This window comes from Phyllostomus hastatus, unplaced genomic scaffold (assembly GCF_019186645.2).
Source record: "Phyllostomus hastatus isolate PE091 unplaced genomic scaffold, TTU_PhHast_1.1 phas_scaffold_12, whole genome shotgun sequence".
In the NCBI taxonomy this organism is placed as follows: Eukaryota; Metazoa; Chordata; class Mammalia; order Chiroptera; family Phyllostomidae; genus Phyllostomus; species Phyllostomus hastatus.
This window is the reverse complement of record NW_025334007.1, coordinates 11,830,523-11,850,560: the sequence shown is the minus strand read 5'-3', so window position 1 is coordinate 11,850,560 and position 20,038 is coordinate 11,830,523. Positions and strand designations below refer to the sequence as shown.

The 20,038-nt window shown below is 41.9% G+C and overlaps 1 protein-coding gene across 3 annotated transcripts in view; it reads right to left on the bottom strand.

Moving 5' to 3' along the window:
• The window catches only part of SH3KBP1 (SH3 domain containing kinase binding protein 1), a 317,304-nt gene that overhangs the window by 246,150 nt on the left and 51,116 nt on the right, over nucleotides 1-20,038 (bottom strand). For 2 of the 3 annotated variants that reach the window (XM_045856034.1, XM_045856037.1), the window contains exon 2: nucleotides 19,697-19,854. In XM_045856034.1, the coding sequence (XP_045711990.1) occupies nucleotides 19,697-19,854 (158 nt within the window). The remainder of the gene's footprint in view (nucleotides 1-19,696; nucleotides 19,855-20,038) is intronic. The other variant, XM_045856036.1, reaches the window with a different exon arrangement.

The window sequence follows — 20,038 nt, the reverse complement described above, 5'->3', positions numbered from 1 at the left end:
TCTAAGAATATCTGTCCTTCCAGTTAGTTCTTACAATGCCATTATGCAAAATCGGGCTACTAGGGTTCAAATACCAAGGCTGACTTTTAATAGATCGGCAATCTCCATTAAGGCAGGTTACATTTCGGAGCGCCAGTTTTCCCAGCTATGACACGGGAGTAATCATTACAATATTCCATGTTGATTCATTGTCCTTTAAACTGATACCCAACCATTATTATTAATATTCATGAAATCGGGAGTTACTAATGATTGCACTCTCATTTGGCAAGTGTTGGATCCCATGCTGCAATATATCATGTAACACTGAGGAACCTCACATATATAAATGAAACCAACAGCAGCTTGTAAGATCCATCTCGTGGGGAAAAAAATGTTCCCTTTTTACTTCAATAAGTCACTACCTTAGATAATAGCAAATAAATTACATGCTATGAAAAACTGAATCATTAATGACTCCAAAACTTCAGATTAATCTTCAGGTTGTATATTAAATTCAATTAACCTTCTGAATATTTAACACAATCCTTCTCTATATTTAAGACCATTCTAGCCACTCTGGGAAAAATGGGTAGACATGAATAACCTACCAATCCCTGCCATCAGGACAGACACAGCAACAGGGCACAGGGCTGAGAGAAGCCTCCATGGCCACGCAGTCTGGGAGTGGCAAATGCACACCACAGGCCAAGGATGGCTCTATGGTAAGTTCATTAGCAGGAAGAGTCACCTGTAATTGTGTTTATGCTTTAATATTCACTTGTACTTTCCAATTGAAAGGAAGAAAAGGATATAGTGTTTAGTAAAGTGGATGAAATTCATTTGGCTTTCATCGCAATGAATGGAGACAGGCCTAAGTGTGTCTACAATGAAACTAAAATGGGATGGCTGTATCCATGATGATTCTTTTTTTTTTTAAAGATTTTATTTATTTATTTTTAGAGAGGGAAGGGAGGGACAAAGAGAGAGAGAAACATCAATGCGCAGTTTCTGGGGGCCGTGGCCTGCAACCCAGGCATGTGCCCTGGCTGGGAATTGAACCTGCGACACTTTGGTTCGCAGCCCGCACTCAATCCACTGAGCTACACCAGCCAGGGCCCGTGATGATTCTATAGCTTCAGTCACCTTGTATGGCTCTGTGAGCTGCATCCCAGGCAGAACTGGGAGACCAGAATCAGGGTGACCAGTTAGATAGCTAGTAACATACTTCCCCCTGCCTGAGAACCATCGCTTGGCAATTGTGCTATGATGTTATTTGCAAGGGCCATTTACAAATCAGCTACACTCCTGCATTACAACAGGCCTGAAATTAGGTTGCATATTCATCTGGAGGGCAGGGGAATGTGTTCAGCTTAAAGTTGGCAGCATTCTTGACTTGACTGTCACCTTAAAACACTGTTAATGGAACCCATTCAAATTCAAGTTTTTAAATAAAAGGCTGAGTTAAATTGAATCAAAAATATCAGAGGCTAAAAAGGAATGAAGGTATACAGATTTTTAACCACCACTGACAGAAGAAGCTCGCACTATAATTGCACGGATTATGTGTACCAAAGACATCATCTGTCATGTTACAGTTTGAACCAAATAACAGAGTGTTCCCTGAAAAAAATATCAATAAGCACAAAGAAGCAATTTTTCAACATTTGAAACCACATAACCCCAGCACGCTCCACATTCAACTGTATTTCAAAGTTCCTATCATGTGCCACCAGAGTCTAATGCCGTAATTACTCATTTAACAGTAATAGCTGAAACTACTTTCATATGGCAGATGTACTTTTTTTATAGTCAGATTGGCAATTATTCCAGCTTCAAGATTTGGAGATAGCAAGGGCTGGGTGGAGGCAGGCAAAGGGGTAGGGGGGATGGGACATCTGTCATAGTGCCAACAATAAAAATTTAAAAAAAAGATTTGGCAATCGAAAAAGTTGCGCGCGCATTCATGACTCTGTAGCTGAGAAGAAAACAGTAGAAGACTCAGTTGTGAGTATAAGCCAAGCTGTTAAAGAGCAGTTACAGAAAAATAGCAATAAACCAGACTCCTTCTCTGTTTGTACACATGAAGACCCCAATAATAGAGTGGTTAGCAGTTATAACTTGATAGTAATTATGATTTGAAATAGTTGTAATGTAGCTTTTGCCCATAATCCATCAACCTAAGCAAACCCCACGTGACCAAAGACTTCAGCAGGTGGCATCACATTGCAGACAGTGAGATATCGCCTAAACATGCACAGCCTTGCTAAGGATTCATTCCCATTTTAACACTTAAATCAATGGCAATTACAGTTTCCTATAATCATGAGTGAAGTATACATCTATAATAGTAAATATTTTAAACACAATTTAAATTTACTTTTCCTTCCATGTTGTGTGAAACCAGTCCCTTTTTGGTTTTAACCTGGCACCCACTGGACTGATACTATCTCACATCTTGACTGAAGCCTTGTTTTCTGGCCAGGAAAATTGCATCCCTCAGAGGTTCATGGTCACCAGTAAGTTTAGAAAAACAAGGTTCACTGTAAGAGGAGATAGCAGCCAGGTTGTCCTCACGCCACCTAAGAACCTTGCAGGGCCACAGAGCATGTGTCTGCCTTCGCTGCCATGGGTCACCAGGCTCCTCCCTCTGGGCCTCCATCTGGGACCACCTGCCTGAAGAAAGCCGGGGCAGGATGTGGTTTGGCCCGGACAACCTCTCAGCTTACACACGCACGCAGGCAAGCAGGCAAGCCCACTTTGTTTTTCACACAGACTCCCAGACACAGGATATCGTCACTTTGTTGGTTTTCTTAAGAAAAAACCTGGTGGTCCCAGAGGAAGTATGACAACAAATGAAACACTCTTTCCTCCATGACAAGCAAAACAGGCAGTGAAGGGCAAAAATGGGCTGACTTCAGGCACCTCCTTCTACAAATCACTGAATATACAGAGTTGGAGAAAAGTAGGTTTCCAGTTGTGAGTACACGAAACATGGAGTTAATTCTTGTTGTGTTACTTATTAGTATACTATTTTCCATACAAACAACTGGAAACCTACTTTTGCCCTACTCTGTATATGTGTGTGTACACACACACATGGCTTCTGAGTAAATGCATGTTGCGACCATTAAAGAGGCATTCACCTTTTTACCTTCACTCTCCCTGAACTTCCCTCCATGCTTTCTGATCTAATCTTCCTCAGTGGCAGAAAGATGATGAAATGTACCTGTGATTCCAAGGGGTGGGGATATGGGGAAATACATTTGTTCAAATCCCTTTGTGAGTCAAGAAACTAAAGTGAAACCAAATGTCTCTGCAGCGCTGGAGGTGTGATGCCCACTTGTCATATCCTTCAGGACACACCGTGCGCCTTCAGGATGTGCCTCAGCTTGCTTGCTAGCTGAGGTCACGTGCCTTCCGGGTAGCACCCCCCACCAGCCACTGACCTGGGTGGCATGCAAAGTCGGGGGGTGCTAGTGCCTGGCCATCTGTCTGTTTCTGTCTCTTCTGTCTTGCAGGCTGGCTGGCACCAGGGCACCACAGCTTGAGGCTCTCCCTGCCCCACCCCCTCATTCATCTCCATGGGCATCATCCCCTCCACAAATAAACCTTCCGCACTCTTACTTCCAACTCAGCACCCCCTGCCCACTGCACCCAACTGACAAACACCATCTCTGTATTTTTCCAGTCCCTAAGATTGGCTTCATACTTATATTAATAGTTGGTATTTGTTCACTGAGTGTGTCAAACACTACTCCCTATACACATGATCTCATGCATACTCCCAAATACAGTAGCAAAGAGATATACTACTGTGGTTAGTATTCCCATTTTTCAGAAGAGAAAATAGATGCATACCCAGAGGGCTAAAATAACTTCCCCAAGGTCTTGATGCTCATACACCTAAACTCAAGCTTTTTGAATCACTGGGCACTACTGCTTCCAGCCTGACTGAGCCCAAGAAGGCAGGAATGAGTGAGTGAGTGAATGAATGAATGAAACAAACAAACAAACAAACAAACAAACAAACTCATAGAGCCTAATTAACTTCCCCAAGGTGGCAGAGCTCAGCTGGGACTCCAAACCACAGCTGAGTCACCAGTATGTGATAAAAACAAGATGCTGTATCATTACATACTCACATATCTACAGACGTGATAAAATTCAAACCAAATTACATAGCAAGAGATCAATCACCCCAGCTCATTTGGTACTTTTATTAACCTTATAGTCACTTGAAAGACAAGAGGAATTTTTTTGAAAAAAAGCGACTTAAAAAAAGTACTGTACACCTGGGGGACTACTTCAGTAACGAGAAGCTGAAAAATAAAAGCACCTCGATCCCTGAGGAAAAGTAAACAAATCGGATCAAAATAATTTATTTTTAAATAAACTTTTAAAAAATCTTAGAAATATACCTTGGCCAGGTGACTCAGTTGGTTGGAGCATCATCCCATATACCAAAAGGCTGTGGGTTTGATCCCCACTTAGGGCACATACCTAGCTAGGTTGCAGGTTTAATCCCCAGTTGGGGCACATACGGGAGCAACCAATCGATGCTTCTCTTTCACATCAATGTTTTTCTTCCCCCCTTCCTCTTTCTCGAAAATCAATAAACATATCCTCAGGTGAAGATTTTTTTTAAAGTTTTTAAATCTTAGAAATAAAGATACAAAAAATGCACTATTATTAACATTTGAGCATTTCCCCCTATACTCAAGGTTTGATAGTTTGTATATCATGCTGCATATACAATTATGTACCATGCTTTTTTTTCTTACAGCATACATATTTTCTATATTGCTGCATACATTGTCATAGCCCCAAATTTTAAGGTTATATAGTATCTTGTCAGTAGGCAATGAAGTCTCAGCTGGTAAAAAGAAAAACAAGGAATACACATAACAACTAACATGCAAGCATTGCCCTGACCAGTGTGGCTCAGTGGGTTGGGCACCATCCAGCAAAGCCTAAGGTCGCTGGTTTGATCCCCACACATGCCTGGGTTGAGGGGCTGGTCCCCAGATGGGGCACATATAAGAGGCAACTGATCAATATTTCTATCCCTTTCTTTCTATCCCTACCCCTCTCTCTAAAAATAATTAAAATTAAAAAAAAATAAAATAAACATGCAAGCCTGCAACCACTGTTCAGCACATCATCTTCAATTGGACTGCGAGCTCCACCACTGAACCTGGCCTGGGTGAATTTCCTAGAGGTTAGGAAGATTAGTTCCTTTGGAAACCCTCAGGCCATATTGCTTTTGGAAATCAAAACCGAAGACCTTGGGCTATTTAAGTGGCCACTGCCACGACCATCCAAAGAGTAAGCACTAACTTCCCAATGGTGTCAATAAGCCCAAGTACAGAGAAACAAGCAACAAAGCGAGTCACTCATTGAACAAATATGGATAAGCACTGCCGTGCACCAGGCACCGAGCACACAATGCTGCACAGATGCCTCAAAACCTCAGTGCAATAAGAAAGAGGGCCATTTGACAAGCAGCAACAGATTGAAAATCCCAAGAATGACAAGTGCTGCTGAGGAGAGAAATAGGGCACCACAAAGGCTTGTAAAAATGGGCATTTGTGAGTCAGGAAGGCTGGGAAAGTTTCCCTGGGAAAGCATAAGCTGAGCTCTAGGGCTGAGAAGGCATTATGGGGTGCAGGGATGTGAGGTGGGTGATGAGGCTGGGGATAAAGGTAGCGGGGCCAGCACACAGGACCTTGCAGACTGACCACATTCAAGAAGAGTTCAGTCTCTCTCCTAAGGATAAGGGAAGGCCAAGGAAGGATTTTAGGGGTCTGTGGGGTACATGAGGAAGGAGGTATGATCAAATTTACATTAAAGACCATTTTGTAACTGACACCCCAGTGTGAGGCAGAAGCCACGGGGGCATCAGGGCAGGAGTGTGCCCAGGAGACCAGGCCCAGGGCTGCATCCTGCATCCAGGTCCTTCTCATCAACATGGTCTCCGAGGCCCCCATCTCCTCTTGCCCACACTCTCCTTCTCCCCTCCTCCACTCTTCTTCTCTCCTCCCATTCTACTTCTATCATTGGCTCCACCAGTCTCCAGGCTAACCTCAGACAGGCCAAATACTAATGTGCCCTTGTACTTGCTCAGAGTAGTGGGTGGAACTTGCCTAAATCCCAGCCGAAACCGTCACAACACAATGACAGAATATGACCATGAGGAGAGACGACTGGAACACCCAGGATGGGCTGGAGAACTATGGTATGTGGGAAAGTAGATGGGAAAACATTTTTTTTAATTAATGGAAAACAAAAACAAGAGTTAGAAATCCTAGAACAAACCAATGCTGAGATTCATTACCACAGATACAAGTGGGTCTGGGATACAGCCTGCCCACTGGGATTTTTTTTTAAAGCTCTCCAAGTGATAGTCATGTGCAACCAAGGTGGAAACCCAGTGACATTCTTTTTTTAACTTTTTATTTTGAAACTATTATATACTCACAGGAACTTACAAATATAGTGCATAGAGTCCCATGAATCCTTCACCCAGCTTTCTCCAGTGAGAATCTCTCCCATGACTACAGTACAATATCGAAACATTGATACACTACTGTTAACTACACTACAGACCTTAATTTAATGATCAGTTTTTCCACACACTGATGTGTGTATGTAACTGTATATACTTTGAGCCAAGGTATAAATTTCTATAGCCACCATCACAATCAAGATACAGAACTGTTCCATCTCCACAAAAGAACTCCCGTGTGCTACCATTTTATAGTCCTACCAGTCCTCCCCAGACTCAGTCACTGTCCCTTGGCAACTAGTCATCTGTTCTCCAGCTCTATAGCATTGTCATTTTGAGAATTTAATATAAACAGAATCATACAGTATATGACACCTGAGTTTGATTATATTCACAGAGCACAATACCCTTGGAATCTGTTCAAGTTGCTCCCTGTATTCATTCCTTGTTATTACTGAGTAGTCTTCCATTGTATGGATGGACCAGGGTGTGTTTAACCATTCATTCACTGAAGGACATTTAGGTTGTTTCCAATTTGGAGCTATTATAAATAAAGTTGCTATGAACATTCCTCTATGCAATTTTGTGTGGACATACATTTTTATTTCTCTGGGATGAATGTCCAAGAGTACACGCTAGGTCACTTGGCAAGTACATAATTAGCTTTATAAGAAATTATCAAACTATTTTGCAGAGTGATGAACCATTTCAGATTCCCATCAGCAATGTAGGAAAAAAACAGTTTTTCTACATCCTCACCAGCATTTGATGTTCTCACTATTGTTTTTTATTTTAGCCATTCTAGGGCCCATTCTAATAGACACATAGTACTGCCTCACTGTGGTTTGAATTTGCATTTCTCTAATGGCTAATGATGTGGAAGAACTTTTCATATGCTTATTTTCCACTTATATATCCTCTTTGGTAAAATTTCTGTTCATGTCTTTTACTTATTTTTAATTGGGTGTTTTGGCTTCTTACTGTTTATTGTATTTTGAGACTTCTTTATATATTCTAAATACAAATACTTTGTCAGACATTGTTTAGCTAATATTCTCTCGCAGTCTGTAACCTGTCTTTTCATCCTCTTCACTGGGTTTATCACAGGGCAGAAGTTTTTAATTCTGAAGAAGTCTAAGTAATCAACTTTTCTCCTTTAATGTTCTTTTGGTATGATGCCTAAAAACTCTCTACCTAGGCCTAGGTTGTGAGAGATTTTCTCCTGTGTTTAATTCTGCAACTTTTATAGTTTTATGTTTTACATTTAAATCCTTGGTCCATTTTCAGATAATCTGTATGCGGTATAATGTTCAGGTTGAGGTTCGTTTTTTGCCTCTGGATGTTCAATGGATCCGGCACCATTTGTTGAAAAGGCTCTCTCCCTCCATTCAATTGTTTGTGTCCTTTTCTTAAAAATCAGTTCTGTGTATTCAATTATTAGTTACAGTGTTATTGTGTAAATTCTTGAGATGTTCTCTGCACAGAACCATGTCATTTACAAACAGGGCCAGTTTTATTCTTCCTTTCCAATTTGTATGCTTTTATGTCTTTTCTCAACATTGTGCTGGCGAGGACTTCCAGCAGCATGCTTGATACAACTGGTGAGAGCAGACAGCCTTGCCTTGTTCTGATGCTCAGGGGAAAAGCATGTGGTCCTTCACCATTTAGTTATGTTAAGTGTAGGGTTTTTATAGATGCTCTTCATCAGGTTGGGGAAATTCCCCTTTATTCCTACTTTGCTGGGAGTTTTTATCATAAATAGGTGTTGAATTTTGTCACATGATTTTTCTGCTTCAATTGGTATGATTCTGTAACTACTTTTTTTTTTCCCCCATAGCCTGTTGATGCAGTGGATTACATTAACTGATTTTCAAACATTGAAGCAGTCTTCCATAACAAGAATAAACCCCACTCGTCATGGCACATAATTCTTTTTATATGTTGCTGGATTTGTTTTGCCATTATTTTATTGGGAATTTTTGTGTTTATGCTCTTGAGGGATATTGGTTTGTAATTTTGTTTTGTTTTGTTTTTTGTACTGTCTGTCTGATTTTGGTATCAAGGTAATACTGGCCTCATAAAATGCTTTAGAAAGCATTCCCTCCTCCTTCTATTTTCTGCAAGAGATTATGTGTAATTGGTGCTAATTTTTTTAATGTTTGGTGGAAATCTCCAATGAAATCCTCTAGGCTTGGATATTTTTTTGGAAAGCTTTTAAATTATGAATTCAGTTTCTTTAATAGTTAGAGGATGACTGAGATTACTTCATCTTGGATGAGTTTCAATAGTTCATAGTTTTCAAGGAACTGGTCTATTTCATCCAAATTGTTAAATGTATGTGCATAGAATTGTTTGCAGCACTGTCTCATTATCCTTTTAATAGCCACAGGATCTGTAGTGATAGCCCCTGATTTAGTCTTAATATTATAATTTGTGTCTTCCTTTTTATTTTTGTCAGTCTTCCTAAGGGTTTATCCATTTATCCTGTTTGGATTTTGTTCAGCTTATTGATTCTGAAGGTTCATCCCTTCTGCCCAATTTAGGGAGTTTTCAGCCATTACTTGTTTGAATACTTTTTATTTCTATACTCAACTTCTTCTGGGACTCCAGTGCCACAAATGTTAGATCTTATGTTCTTGTACCACAGGTCTCTGAGGTTCTGCTAATTTCCTGCCCCCCCCCACCCCTGACTATCTTTTAGCTGCTGTTCATACTCGGTAAATTTTATTCATGTGCCTTCAACTTCACTGATTCTTTCCTCTGTCATCACTAATCCACTAAGCTCCTCCAGTGAACTTTTTAATGTGGTGATTTTCTTCTCTAGTCCCATAATTTCTATTTTTAAGTATCTTCTATTTATTGGCTACAATTTTCTAATTTTTCATTTGTTTCAAGAGTGTTGCTCATTAGAACATTTTTATGATGGCTGCTTTAAAATCAGTGTCGGATCATTCCAAGATCTCAGTCTTCCTGATAATTGATATCTGTTGATTACCTTTTAAGTTGTGATTTTCCTGGTTCTTAGTATAATAAGTGATTTTTTATTGTATCCTAAGCATTTGAGCTATTATGTTATAATGTTTAAATAATTTAACATATGGACAATAACAAGGGGGATGGAAACAGGGGAGGGAGGTGGGGAAGGCTGGGGTGGTAGGGAGAGCTGGGGGGAAAGGCAGACAACTGTACTTCAACAACAATAAAAAAAATGTAAAAAGTAAAAAAATAAAATGGGAACAGAAAAAAATAAATAAACAATTTAAATTTTGGCAAGCAGTCACACTATTTAGATTAAGTATACAGGTCCTGAGCTCTTCTGGTGGGCTGTGATCTCATGACAGTTTAGTTTCCAGAGTCCCTGCAGTGCTATGCTGGTGTTTTTCATTTGTGTCCCCTAGAGGTCAAGCTAGGAACCTGGATGGTATTCCACACTACAGTCTCTATTCTCAAACTTCTTGGCATGTTGACTCCAGTCAGATTCATGTGTGAGTCAGTCAGGAATTTTCCCAGCACTGCCTGTGTAGCTTTAATGACTCTCGTTCTCTAGCTCCCTCGTCTCTAAGATCTTCCCCACTCTCTAGTAGAAACAGTGATAGGGGCCACTTACTATTCCCTGAGCCAGGGGCAGGCAGGTGGAAGTCCAGACTCCCCTTCTGGTCACCACTGACCACATGCCAGTAGATGAGGGAAGAGCTACCACGAGTCATCTGATGTCATCGAGTACAGTACAAAATTCCAGATTCTCCACTCAGTCTCCAGCAGAGGGGAAGAACATTGCCCCAGACCATTTGCTACCATTGGCTTTATTTGGAGCCACACACTTAATGGCTTAAAACAACATCCACTTATTATCTCACATTTCTGTAGGTCAGAAGTCCAGGTGGGCCCAACTGGATTCTCTGCTCAGTGTCTTACAAGGCTGATAATACAGTCAGGTTGGACTCTCGCCCAGAGGCTTGGGAGGATAATTCACTGCCAAGCTCACTCAGGTTGTTGACAGATTTCAGTTCTTTGCAGCAGCAGGTCTGTTTCCTTATTGGCTGTCAGCCATGCTCTGCCCTCTGCTCCAATAAAATTGCTGTATTCCTTCTCATGTGACCCCTCCATCTTCAAAGCATCAAGTCCCCCTCAAGCATTGAGTCTCTCTGACTTCCACCTCAGACACTAGCCAAAGAAAGTTCTCTGTTTTTAAGGGCTCGCATGATAAGACTGGGCCCACCTGGGTACCCCCTTTTTCACAAGTCAACTGTGCCATATAACAATACAATTACTAGAATAAAAGCTCATCACAGTCACAGATTCTGAGAATTTGGGAGTAGAATCTTGGGGTCCATCCATAGAAATTCTTCCCACCTCTCTATCACTAGGGAGATGGCAGAATGGAGTTCATTATTTACTCCAGAGGTTCTGAAATGAGAATATTAATTCTGTCCTGGCTGGTGTGGCTCAGTGGATTGAGCGCTGGCTGTGAACCAAAGTGTCACTGGTTCAATTCCCAGTCAGGGCATATGCCTGGGTTGCGGGCCAGGTCCCCAGTAGGGGCCACATGAGAGGCAACCACACATTGATGTTTCTCTCCCACTCTTTCTCCTTCCCTCCCCCTCTTTCTAAAATAAATAAACAAAATCTTTAAAAAAAGAAAAAAGAGAATATTAATTCTAATGGACTCAAATTGCATATTCTTTAGATATTATTATGTTATTTATGTATTTGTAGTAAACATTTCTTACAATTTCCAGCATGATTACACATACGCTTTAGAACTACCATTATAGTATTTTCAACTGTAGAACTACAGGTCACAAGCTACCAATCCATGTGCTTGAGAAAGGATATTACATTAAAAAGGATTAGGCTGCCTACTGGGACCACTGCACAAAAGGAGTGCCCAAGCTTTCTCAAGCAGTGGCATCACCTGAACTTTTACAAATATTCTAAGGCCCCTATCCCAACTCCAAAATTCTGGCTCTGCCGTATGCTTGGCGCAGAGCCAGGCCTGGAGACTCGCTGCTCTAGATTCTCCTGTGGGACCCCACACTTCACAAGTTGAAATATCCAGTAATGGCCACAGCAACATCCTAGATGGTCTAGATTTGGATCCGCTAGAAAGCTGGGGGTTGAAACACGTGATTTCAAAGTTCCTTTCTAGGTTCAGATTTGATAATCCTGTCGCTAAGAAAGTAAGACTCCATTATGCATAATCACCAAGATCAGCTGTGTCAGGGGACTGTTGTCCCTGAGTCACAAGACACCCCCATCACACATGCTTCCTGCACGGCAGCAGTGATAAGCCTGAGGAATATGCCCAATGCTGTGGGTTCCTATTGATAACATATTTGTCCGTAATTACTCCGGACCTTCCTTGGAGTTAACAGTTCTCACAAGGGCTTCTAACAGGTTCCAGTTATTAGTTTTAGAATTTTGTTTTCTAAAAAAAAAACAAAAAAAACCTATATATTTAAAGTTAAAGAATAATTTGAGCTGGAATTTGTTGCTATCATGGGTGCGCCCCATGGATGGGGAACAACTGGGTAGTCAAATATCTGGATTATTTACTACTGATAGAAAAGACAGTCTTCTTCTCAAAAGCATATACTTCACACTGTAAAATAACCCTTCCTTGCAAATTAATAAAATGAAATATTTCCCTAAATTGCCTTGTTTTCGGAACTTGTAGGAAAAACAGTAGAAGCCCATAAATCCAAGCAATGGCTACTCTTTTGAGTTGAAATAGCTGATTTCTGAATAGAAGCCTTCAAAATTCAGAAAATAAGCTAACAACCATGGTTCTTAATACAGAAGTAAATCCCTGCTTTGTGCCACTTGTTGAAGTTAATTAGTCATTCCTTCTTAAATCATGAATAGCAAAGTAACTGTGAGCCTTATCAGAGTGGCCCAGGTATACAAAATCTCAAGGGGCCACTGGAGGAAGGTACAGACAGCAGGCAATAATAGTGAGGGGTTAATCCCTTCAGGACGATAAGAACCCTTCAATAACGCTGTCGGCTGGAGATCAGGTTCTACATCAGTCTGCCAGGTTCCAACATTCTCTCTGCTCCTCACCAGCTTGTGTGAACATGGGTGAGTCTTTTTACCTTAAGGTAGCTTATTTACCTTGTCTGAAAAATGGGCACGATAAAAACAATACCTATTCCATTGGGTGGTATAAGCATTTAACAAGATAAAGCACATGAAGGACTTAGGCTCCTTCCTGCCTGGCATACAGTGAGTGCTCAATAAATTTTAGTCACTGAACAGAGACACAGGCAGATTATACATACAAGCCCAGGCAGCCAGTAAGCCTGGAATACAATAGAGCCATTATTATTCCATAAAGTAACACAGCAATGAGGGCCAAAAGTGTGGGTTTATTTAGCATATTCTAACAGAGCTGATGATAAATCCAACAGAAACCTTCTCAAGTGGCATTTTAATCAGGAACATCTTTGTAGAACAACGTCTAATGTGTGCTATCCAGAGTACAAAATGACCAAGGGCCAGGTCACAGGAGCTAAAATGGTCATCCTGTGGAAGAAGCTCCACTTGTGACAATCCAACAGCCCACTGACTGTGTCTCACTTGTGCTTCCAGCCTCGTCGAGTAGCATAGACCCCACACCCCCCAGCACATCGCCACTAGGTGTTACGAGCACAAAGGGGCTCCGTGCATTCTATTACATGGCATGCCTGGAAAAATTCCTGCTGCCTTTTCAAGAGAGATGAGTACTTTGAAAACAACCCTCTACATAGCTCACAAAATGGATGGCCCTTGGGTTGAAAGTTTTATTTTTCTTTGAAGTTTGATCAGAGAGATCCACTTCAGGGTTTCTGAGTATAGACTAGCAACTTGGACATCTGTACTTTATGCCACTTGTTGAAGTAAATTTGTGATTCTCTCTCCAACCATAAACAGCAAAGTAACTCTGAGCTTTATGTCAGAGTGATACATGTATGCAAAACCCTGATCTTTCACCTCACTGATTATAAAACAACCACCACACTCACGAACCACTGCACACGAGTACAGAAAAGGCTCTAGACACACCAAAGACAGATCTCAGACACCTAGCCAATGAAAACCAAGGCAACGGGAAACCGAGCTGAAAATTGTTGCACTCAGCATAAGATGTGCAAGCACCAAGTAAGCCCACCTTGGCCTTCAATGGCAGGGCCTGTGTAAAATGTACTGTTACCTAAGACACAGAGTAGCAAGCAGGGAGCACAGCTCACTTCCTCACAGACAGTCACATCAACTGAAAGATCAACAAGCACAGTCTTTTAACCCTACCGCAGCTTCCTGCTTTTCTACACGTCTATTTATGAGCGACAAGATGTCAAGGGCCTGGGTCCTGCTGCACTTCACCAGAGGCCCCTCCCAAAGCAGTTGTGTGTGCGCGCACACACGCACACACACACGTCAGCCTAAGCTATAGTTTCAAGACTTTTTCTTTTTTCAATTCCTTTGGCTGGCCATTTAAAAGTGTGTACCTATGGGCATGTGTCAAAAGAACCCAGAAAAAGCCTTCCAGTCAATCATTTGGGGGACTAAAGTACAGCGTTACCTGGATGTGAGGGATAAAATTCTGAAAAGGTACCACTGCAATTCAAGCCAACATGGGGCAAATGAACCCCTAAGAAGGAGACCACATCTGTCTATAATAGGTGGCTGTCTTCCTGTTTTAGGTGGCAGTTTCAGGTCCCAGAAGGGCAGCCATGTTTTGTTGCTTTTGTTTTGTTTTTTTTTAAGTAAATGACTAAGAATTTCATCCTGGTAATACTTCCTCGTATTAGATACCATATTATGTCCATTATGGTCTGTTCAGAAAAAAATATCCAAAACTGGGAAATTAGACAAAAAATGATGCTCATGTGACCTTTCAATGTCATTCTGATGCATTTCTAATAAGCTCCCCTCAGGGGTCATCTGATTCTGTCTGGAAATGTAACTTCATGTTACTAACCCTTTACTAGGACCTTTTACAACCCTCTAAAAGTCAGAGAATAACATGCAGGAAAATAATAAGATGTGCAGCTTTCTTTTCTATCTTTTTCTAATTTCTTATAGAAATTATAACCCCAGAGGTTAAGATTTTGTTGTCGTCTAAGACATGACCCATTTGGAATCTCATTTAGCAATTGTCTTTGCACATTTCTCTTTCTACTGCCATCTGAATCAGTTTCTCATATCCTTACTGAATCAGTTTTGCTATTTGGCTAGTTCTCTCATTAAATGAGTTCAGAAAAATTTTGACACATGCTCACCCTCTATTTGGATGAGTTTAATAATTAAAGAATGAGTCTTTGATAGTTTCTGGGTCCACAATCAGATGGTGCCCAGGAGACTGAGCTCTCTGCTGCAGGACTGGCGCCTGCCACACCACCACCCACAGTCACACCCATAGGGCAGCCACGTGGAGACAATCAGATTCAGGCTAGTTAGCTCAGTCAGCTAGTATGGCACAAATGAGGCTCCGGCACAGGTGTGACACCTCCTCCCATCCACAGAGGCCACAGCTTTACACCAAGAAAAACATACATTGAAAGTGAGTGATGGCAGCAATTCCAATCCTACGTGTACATATACAAGAGAAATAGTACCTATGTCCATAGGCAGACTTATACAAGAATGTTCGAGGCCTATATTCATAAAACATCCAAACTGGAAACAACCCAAGTCACCATCAACACAAGGATGGATAAACAAATTAGGGCATATTCATAAAATAGATCTATACAGGAAGGACAAAGTGCTGATATACACACATTTTGCTGTGTAAAAGAAGCCATATATAAAAGAGAGGACCTTTTATTATTCCATTTATATGAAATTCAAGTACAGGCAAAACTAATCTATGATGATGGACTACCAATGGGAAAGGGAATGACTGGCAAAAGGCACAATGGAACTTTCTGGAGGAACAAAAATAGCAATGATCTGGACGATGGTTACAGAGGTACATACTTATGGATAAAACATCAAGCCATACAATTATGACTTTATCATTTTACTCTATGGAAATTTCACCTGAAAATGAATAAATTTTTTAAAAAGGAAAGGAAAGGAAAGAAAGAAGGAAAGAAAGAAAGAAAGAAAGAAAGAAAGAAAGAAAGAAAGAAAGAAAGAAAGAAAGAAAGAAAGAAAGAAAGAAAGAAAAGAAAGAAAGAAAGGAAAGTCTTATAAAGAAGTGGGTGGGGAGAGAGGGAGGGAGAAGAAAGGGAAGTAGAATTTGAAAAGATTCTTCTTCCATGTGCCCAGTAAATAAATTAAATAGAAACTAACTAAATAAGAAAAAAGAGGGACAAACCTGAAAGACCAAGAGGCCAGCTGGGTACATTTATGTGTGCCAGCAAATCTCAGCCCAAGAGCCGGGGCAGCCCAGGCACCATCTTAACCATAGGGAGGTCGAAATGGCTAGCATTTTTCCTTTGAGAAATTGAGACAATGCAGAGTTGAGAGTGGACAAGGAACCCCAACACTTTGGGGGCCCATGCTCAATTGGAATGCTAAGGATCCAATAAATGAATCAAGAAAATTAAGGTAAGCTCTCTGACAGTGGTAATGCTGGCATAAAAGCACAAATAAACGATGGATTCCACAAGATTACCCAACTCAGTCTGGGGACAAACTATTCTTAGCTAAATAAGGCATGTGTAAACCATTCTCAAAGCTGTGAACTTATGCCAATATGATCATTACTTAAAGATGTATTTTCAGCTTCTAGAATTCTCTATGGCAGTTTTCATTATCGTTAAATTCCACTGCATCCACCCTACTAGATTTTCAATAATAGGCCTACAACATTCCCAGTGGGTGAAGATTTGAAGAGAGACTCAGACATCTGAAAGAACAGAAGTTTCTTTTTCTGCCAAATGTGACAGCCATTAGTGGTACGGCCCCAGCCATTCCTGCCACATCCTTTCTGGCCCAGGAGGAATGAGCTGCTCCAAAGAGCATGACTTCCCCTCACTGGAAGTCCTCTAGCTGAGGTGAGATGACAAGTGATTAGGTAAGAACAGGCGCACTCGGGCCAGGAGAGAGGGGGCAGGGCACAGTCAGAAAGTGGCTGACCACACGCTGTCTCCTTTAATCCTCAGAGCGGCCTGATGGGGTAGTCAGGCTCGGAAAAAAGGAAACAGATGGTACGCTCGAAGTAGGTAACCTGAGGCGGGATTAATAAAGAGACCTTTGCAAAGTGGGTGACGTACAGAGAAACTCCGAGGCAGGAGCCAGGGCTAGAAACAAGGGCTGCCCAGGCCTGCAGGGATGAGAGGAACAGAATGAGGAGGAAGGGGACTTGATGCAAGCAGCCACCATCTGGCAGAGGGACACAGCCAGACTGAGGGAACTCCAGGGCAGGGATCCAGCAGGATAACTCCTGACTGGGCTAGACTCCCTCCCTCCCAGCCATTTTCCACCAGCCTCCCTCTGAGCCGAAGTCCATGAAAGCCATGGGGCGGAGCCCGCTGAGGTGGCCTAAGGCCCAGCAGGAGGGGAAGAGTGGAGAAAGGCCCCCGTGTGACAGCAAGGAGCCCCTCTGTTTCCTAGTGCTCCATGAGCAAGCCTGCCTGGCTCTTCCTGTGCTGTGCTGCCCTGCCCTGGTGCCCACTGCCCCACACAAACACTTACAGCAGATGCACCCACCTTAAGCCCTGAGCAAAGTCCATCTCAGAAGTTCTGAGTCTGCAGATTTGTGGTTGGGCCTACCTTCAACACTGGAGCCACACTGTAGTCACTTCTCCTTCCCAGGGTTCTCCTCTCTGTTTCCCATGGTCCTCCTCTCCTTCTCTTTCCCAGATCCTCCTTTCTCTTTCCCACAGTCCTCTGTCATTCCTTCCTCCTCCATCTTTACCCAAGTTTTCCCTTTTGATCTAGAAAAACCCTCTTTCCATACCAGAATTTGGTTCACCTTCAAGGACAGTCTTTGTCCCAAAACTGGAGTTTTTGTTGGAAAGGGCAAAAGAATCCCCTTGCATTTACACATCAACAAAGTCAATCCGTGGTGGCCTGGACACAATGCTTTCCTGCTCTTAAAATAGGAGAGAACTGCTAGGTTCAACTGTAGTCCAAGAAAACTGTCTATACTTCCACAACTATTTACAGAAAGCAAGGTTTATCAGCATACACTAACAACTGTCCCCAGCTTTCTGCACACACACCCCAGAAAAAAGGAGAGGAAGAAGAAATGTTAACAGGATCGATCTAAGGCAAGATTCTGAAGTAAGATTAAACTGGGTTCCTGTTTGCTCTGCACTGGGGGCTGGCTGGGTTCAGGTAGAGGGCCCAGGTGTTGGCAGCCTGGGCCACATTCCTATTTTTCATTCAATAACCCCTCTCAATAAAAGGGCCCGTGCAGCCCTTGAGGCTCTTTGAGGGGGACATCTGCTTCTCTGGGCCCATACTCCCCTCACCACCTGCCCCCACAGCCTCAGGTATTAAGCACAGTCTGGTATCACTGAAACTACAGCAGGAGCCACAGGGGTAGCTGCACACAGCACTTCCCACTGAGAATAGTCTGCTCTTCTCCAGCGTTGTGTGGAAGTTTACGGTACACAGACTTGTTACACCTTCTTGGTATTTCCCCCAGGGAACAGCCTCCAGGAGATCCATTTTTTACCCAATTTCAACTATTATTTACAACTGTGCAGTATGTCTTCTTTTGGACTTTTTAAAAAATGTGTTTGTTTATTTTTAGACAGAGAGGAAGGGAGGGAAAAAGAGAGGGAGAGAAACATACACGTGGGGTTGCCTCTCGCTCACCCGCTACTGGGGGCCTGGCCTGCAACCCAGGCATGTGCCCTGACTGGGAATCAAACTAGTGACCCTCCGGTTCACAGTCCAGCGCTCAATCCACTGAGCCACACCAGCCAGAGCTTCTTTTGGACTTTTTAAAATTTAAGTTTAGTTGGTATACAACTTTATATTGGTTATATCAGTTTCAGGTGCACAATATAGTGATTTGACATTTTTAGACCTTACAATGTGATCACTACACATTCTAATAATCATCTGTCACCGAGCAAACTTACCACAGTATTATTGACTATATTTCCCTTCCCTTTTTCACCCATCCCCCTACCCTCGCCCCTCTGGTAACAACAGTTTCTATGAGTCTGTTTTTGTTTTATTTGTTCATTGTTTCAGGGGTTTTTTTTTTTTTGGAGTCCTTAACATGAATGAGCTACATGTTTATAATTAATCCTAGATGACTTTGGTAAAGAACAAATTTTTAAACCCTTACTGAAAAAATAGATTTTATTCAATGTTGCACGGCCATAATGAGGAAAAGGAAAATACTATCGGTACTATCAGAAAAAAAAAAGCTATTACAAAGGTGAAACAGTACAATTAGAATTCTGCATTTAGTTTGACTGCCACTTAAGTGGTCAAAACTAGTTTCACCTCCATTTTGAATGGAATGGCAAAGGGTAAAATCCCTTTACACTAGCGATCTTCAACCTTTCCCATCTATGGTGCACATATACTAATTATTAAAATTCCATGGCACACAAAAAATTATATTTTTTTACTGATCTGACAAAAATAAGTATAATTTGGATTCATTCACACCAGACAGCTACTGTATAAGCTGTCACTTTTTTATTTGACAATCTAAGGCAGGGGTGTCAGACTCATTTTCACCAAGGGCCACATCAGCCTCACGGTTCCCTTCAAAGGGGACTAAACATAATTTCAACTCCTTAACAGTTAAGGAGTAGTTACATTTATACAGTCCTAAAATTATTTCAGCCCTTTGAAGGCAACCACACGGCCGATGTGGCCCCTGGTGAAAATGAGTTTGACACCCCTGATAAGAGAAAAGAGGTCAGCGTCCCTGACTAAATAGTAAGGTATTGCATGTTTTAAAAATTCTCACAGCACAGCGGTTGAAAATTGCTGCTTTGAAGGATCAAAGCAAATAAACAAGCATGTAAATAAACCAGTTTAACAAGCTGTATACTTTCCTAGCATGTTCTAAGTGTCACATAGTTTTAAAAGAGAACATTCTGAGTCTTCAGAAAGTGATTTCAAAACAGGCATTGCTAGCTATCTAGGGCAAAGCTGTATGTGCTCTTCTTGGTAGCACACAAGAGGTCAAGCTGTCAAGCCATCCCGTCAGAGAGCCCAGGAAATTCCTCCTCAGGTGCCCCCACAGCTTTGGTCAGCAGCACCCACATAGGAGACAGGAAAAGGGTTTCGCTTTGTACTCACTCTTACAAAGTTGTCAGGGAACAAACCTCTCCTGCCGTTGATCTGTCCCTCCCACCAGCCTCCATCCTCCTTCCTGATGTTGGTGATGATCTCACCCACGCTGATAGTCAGCTCATCGTCGTGCTGGGCCTGGTAATCAAACTCCACTATGGCCTCCACTGAAAGAAAGGAACAGGAACAAAAACAAAAAGTGAGAGAGCACCTTAGATTGGGTGTTGGAGAAGTCTGAGGCTCAGCAGCCCTAGAAGGTCAGTAAAGTGAGGGACTTCTCTCTATCGACACTTAAATAAGAGGGCCACATACACCGAGCCGTTTTCAGTTGACCTGAAGCCCATAGGACAG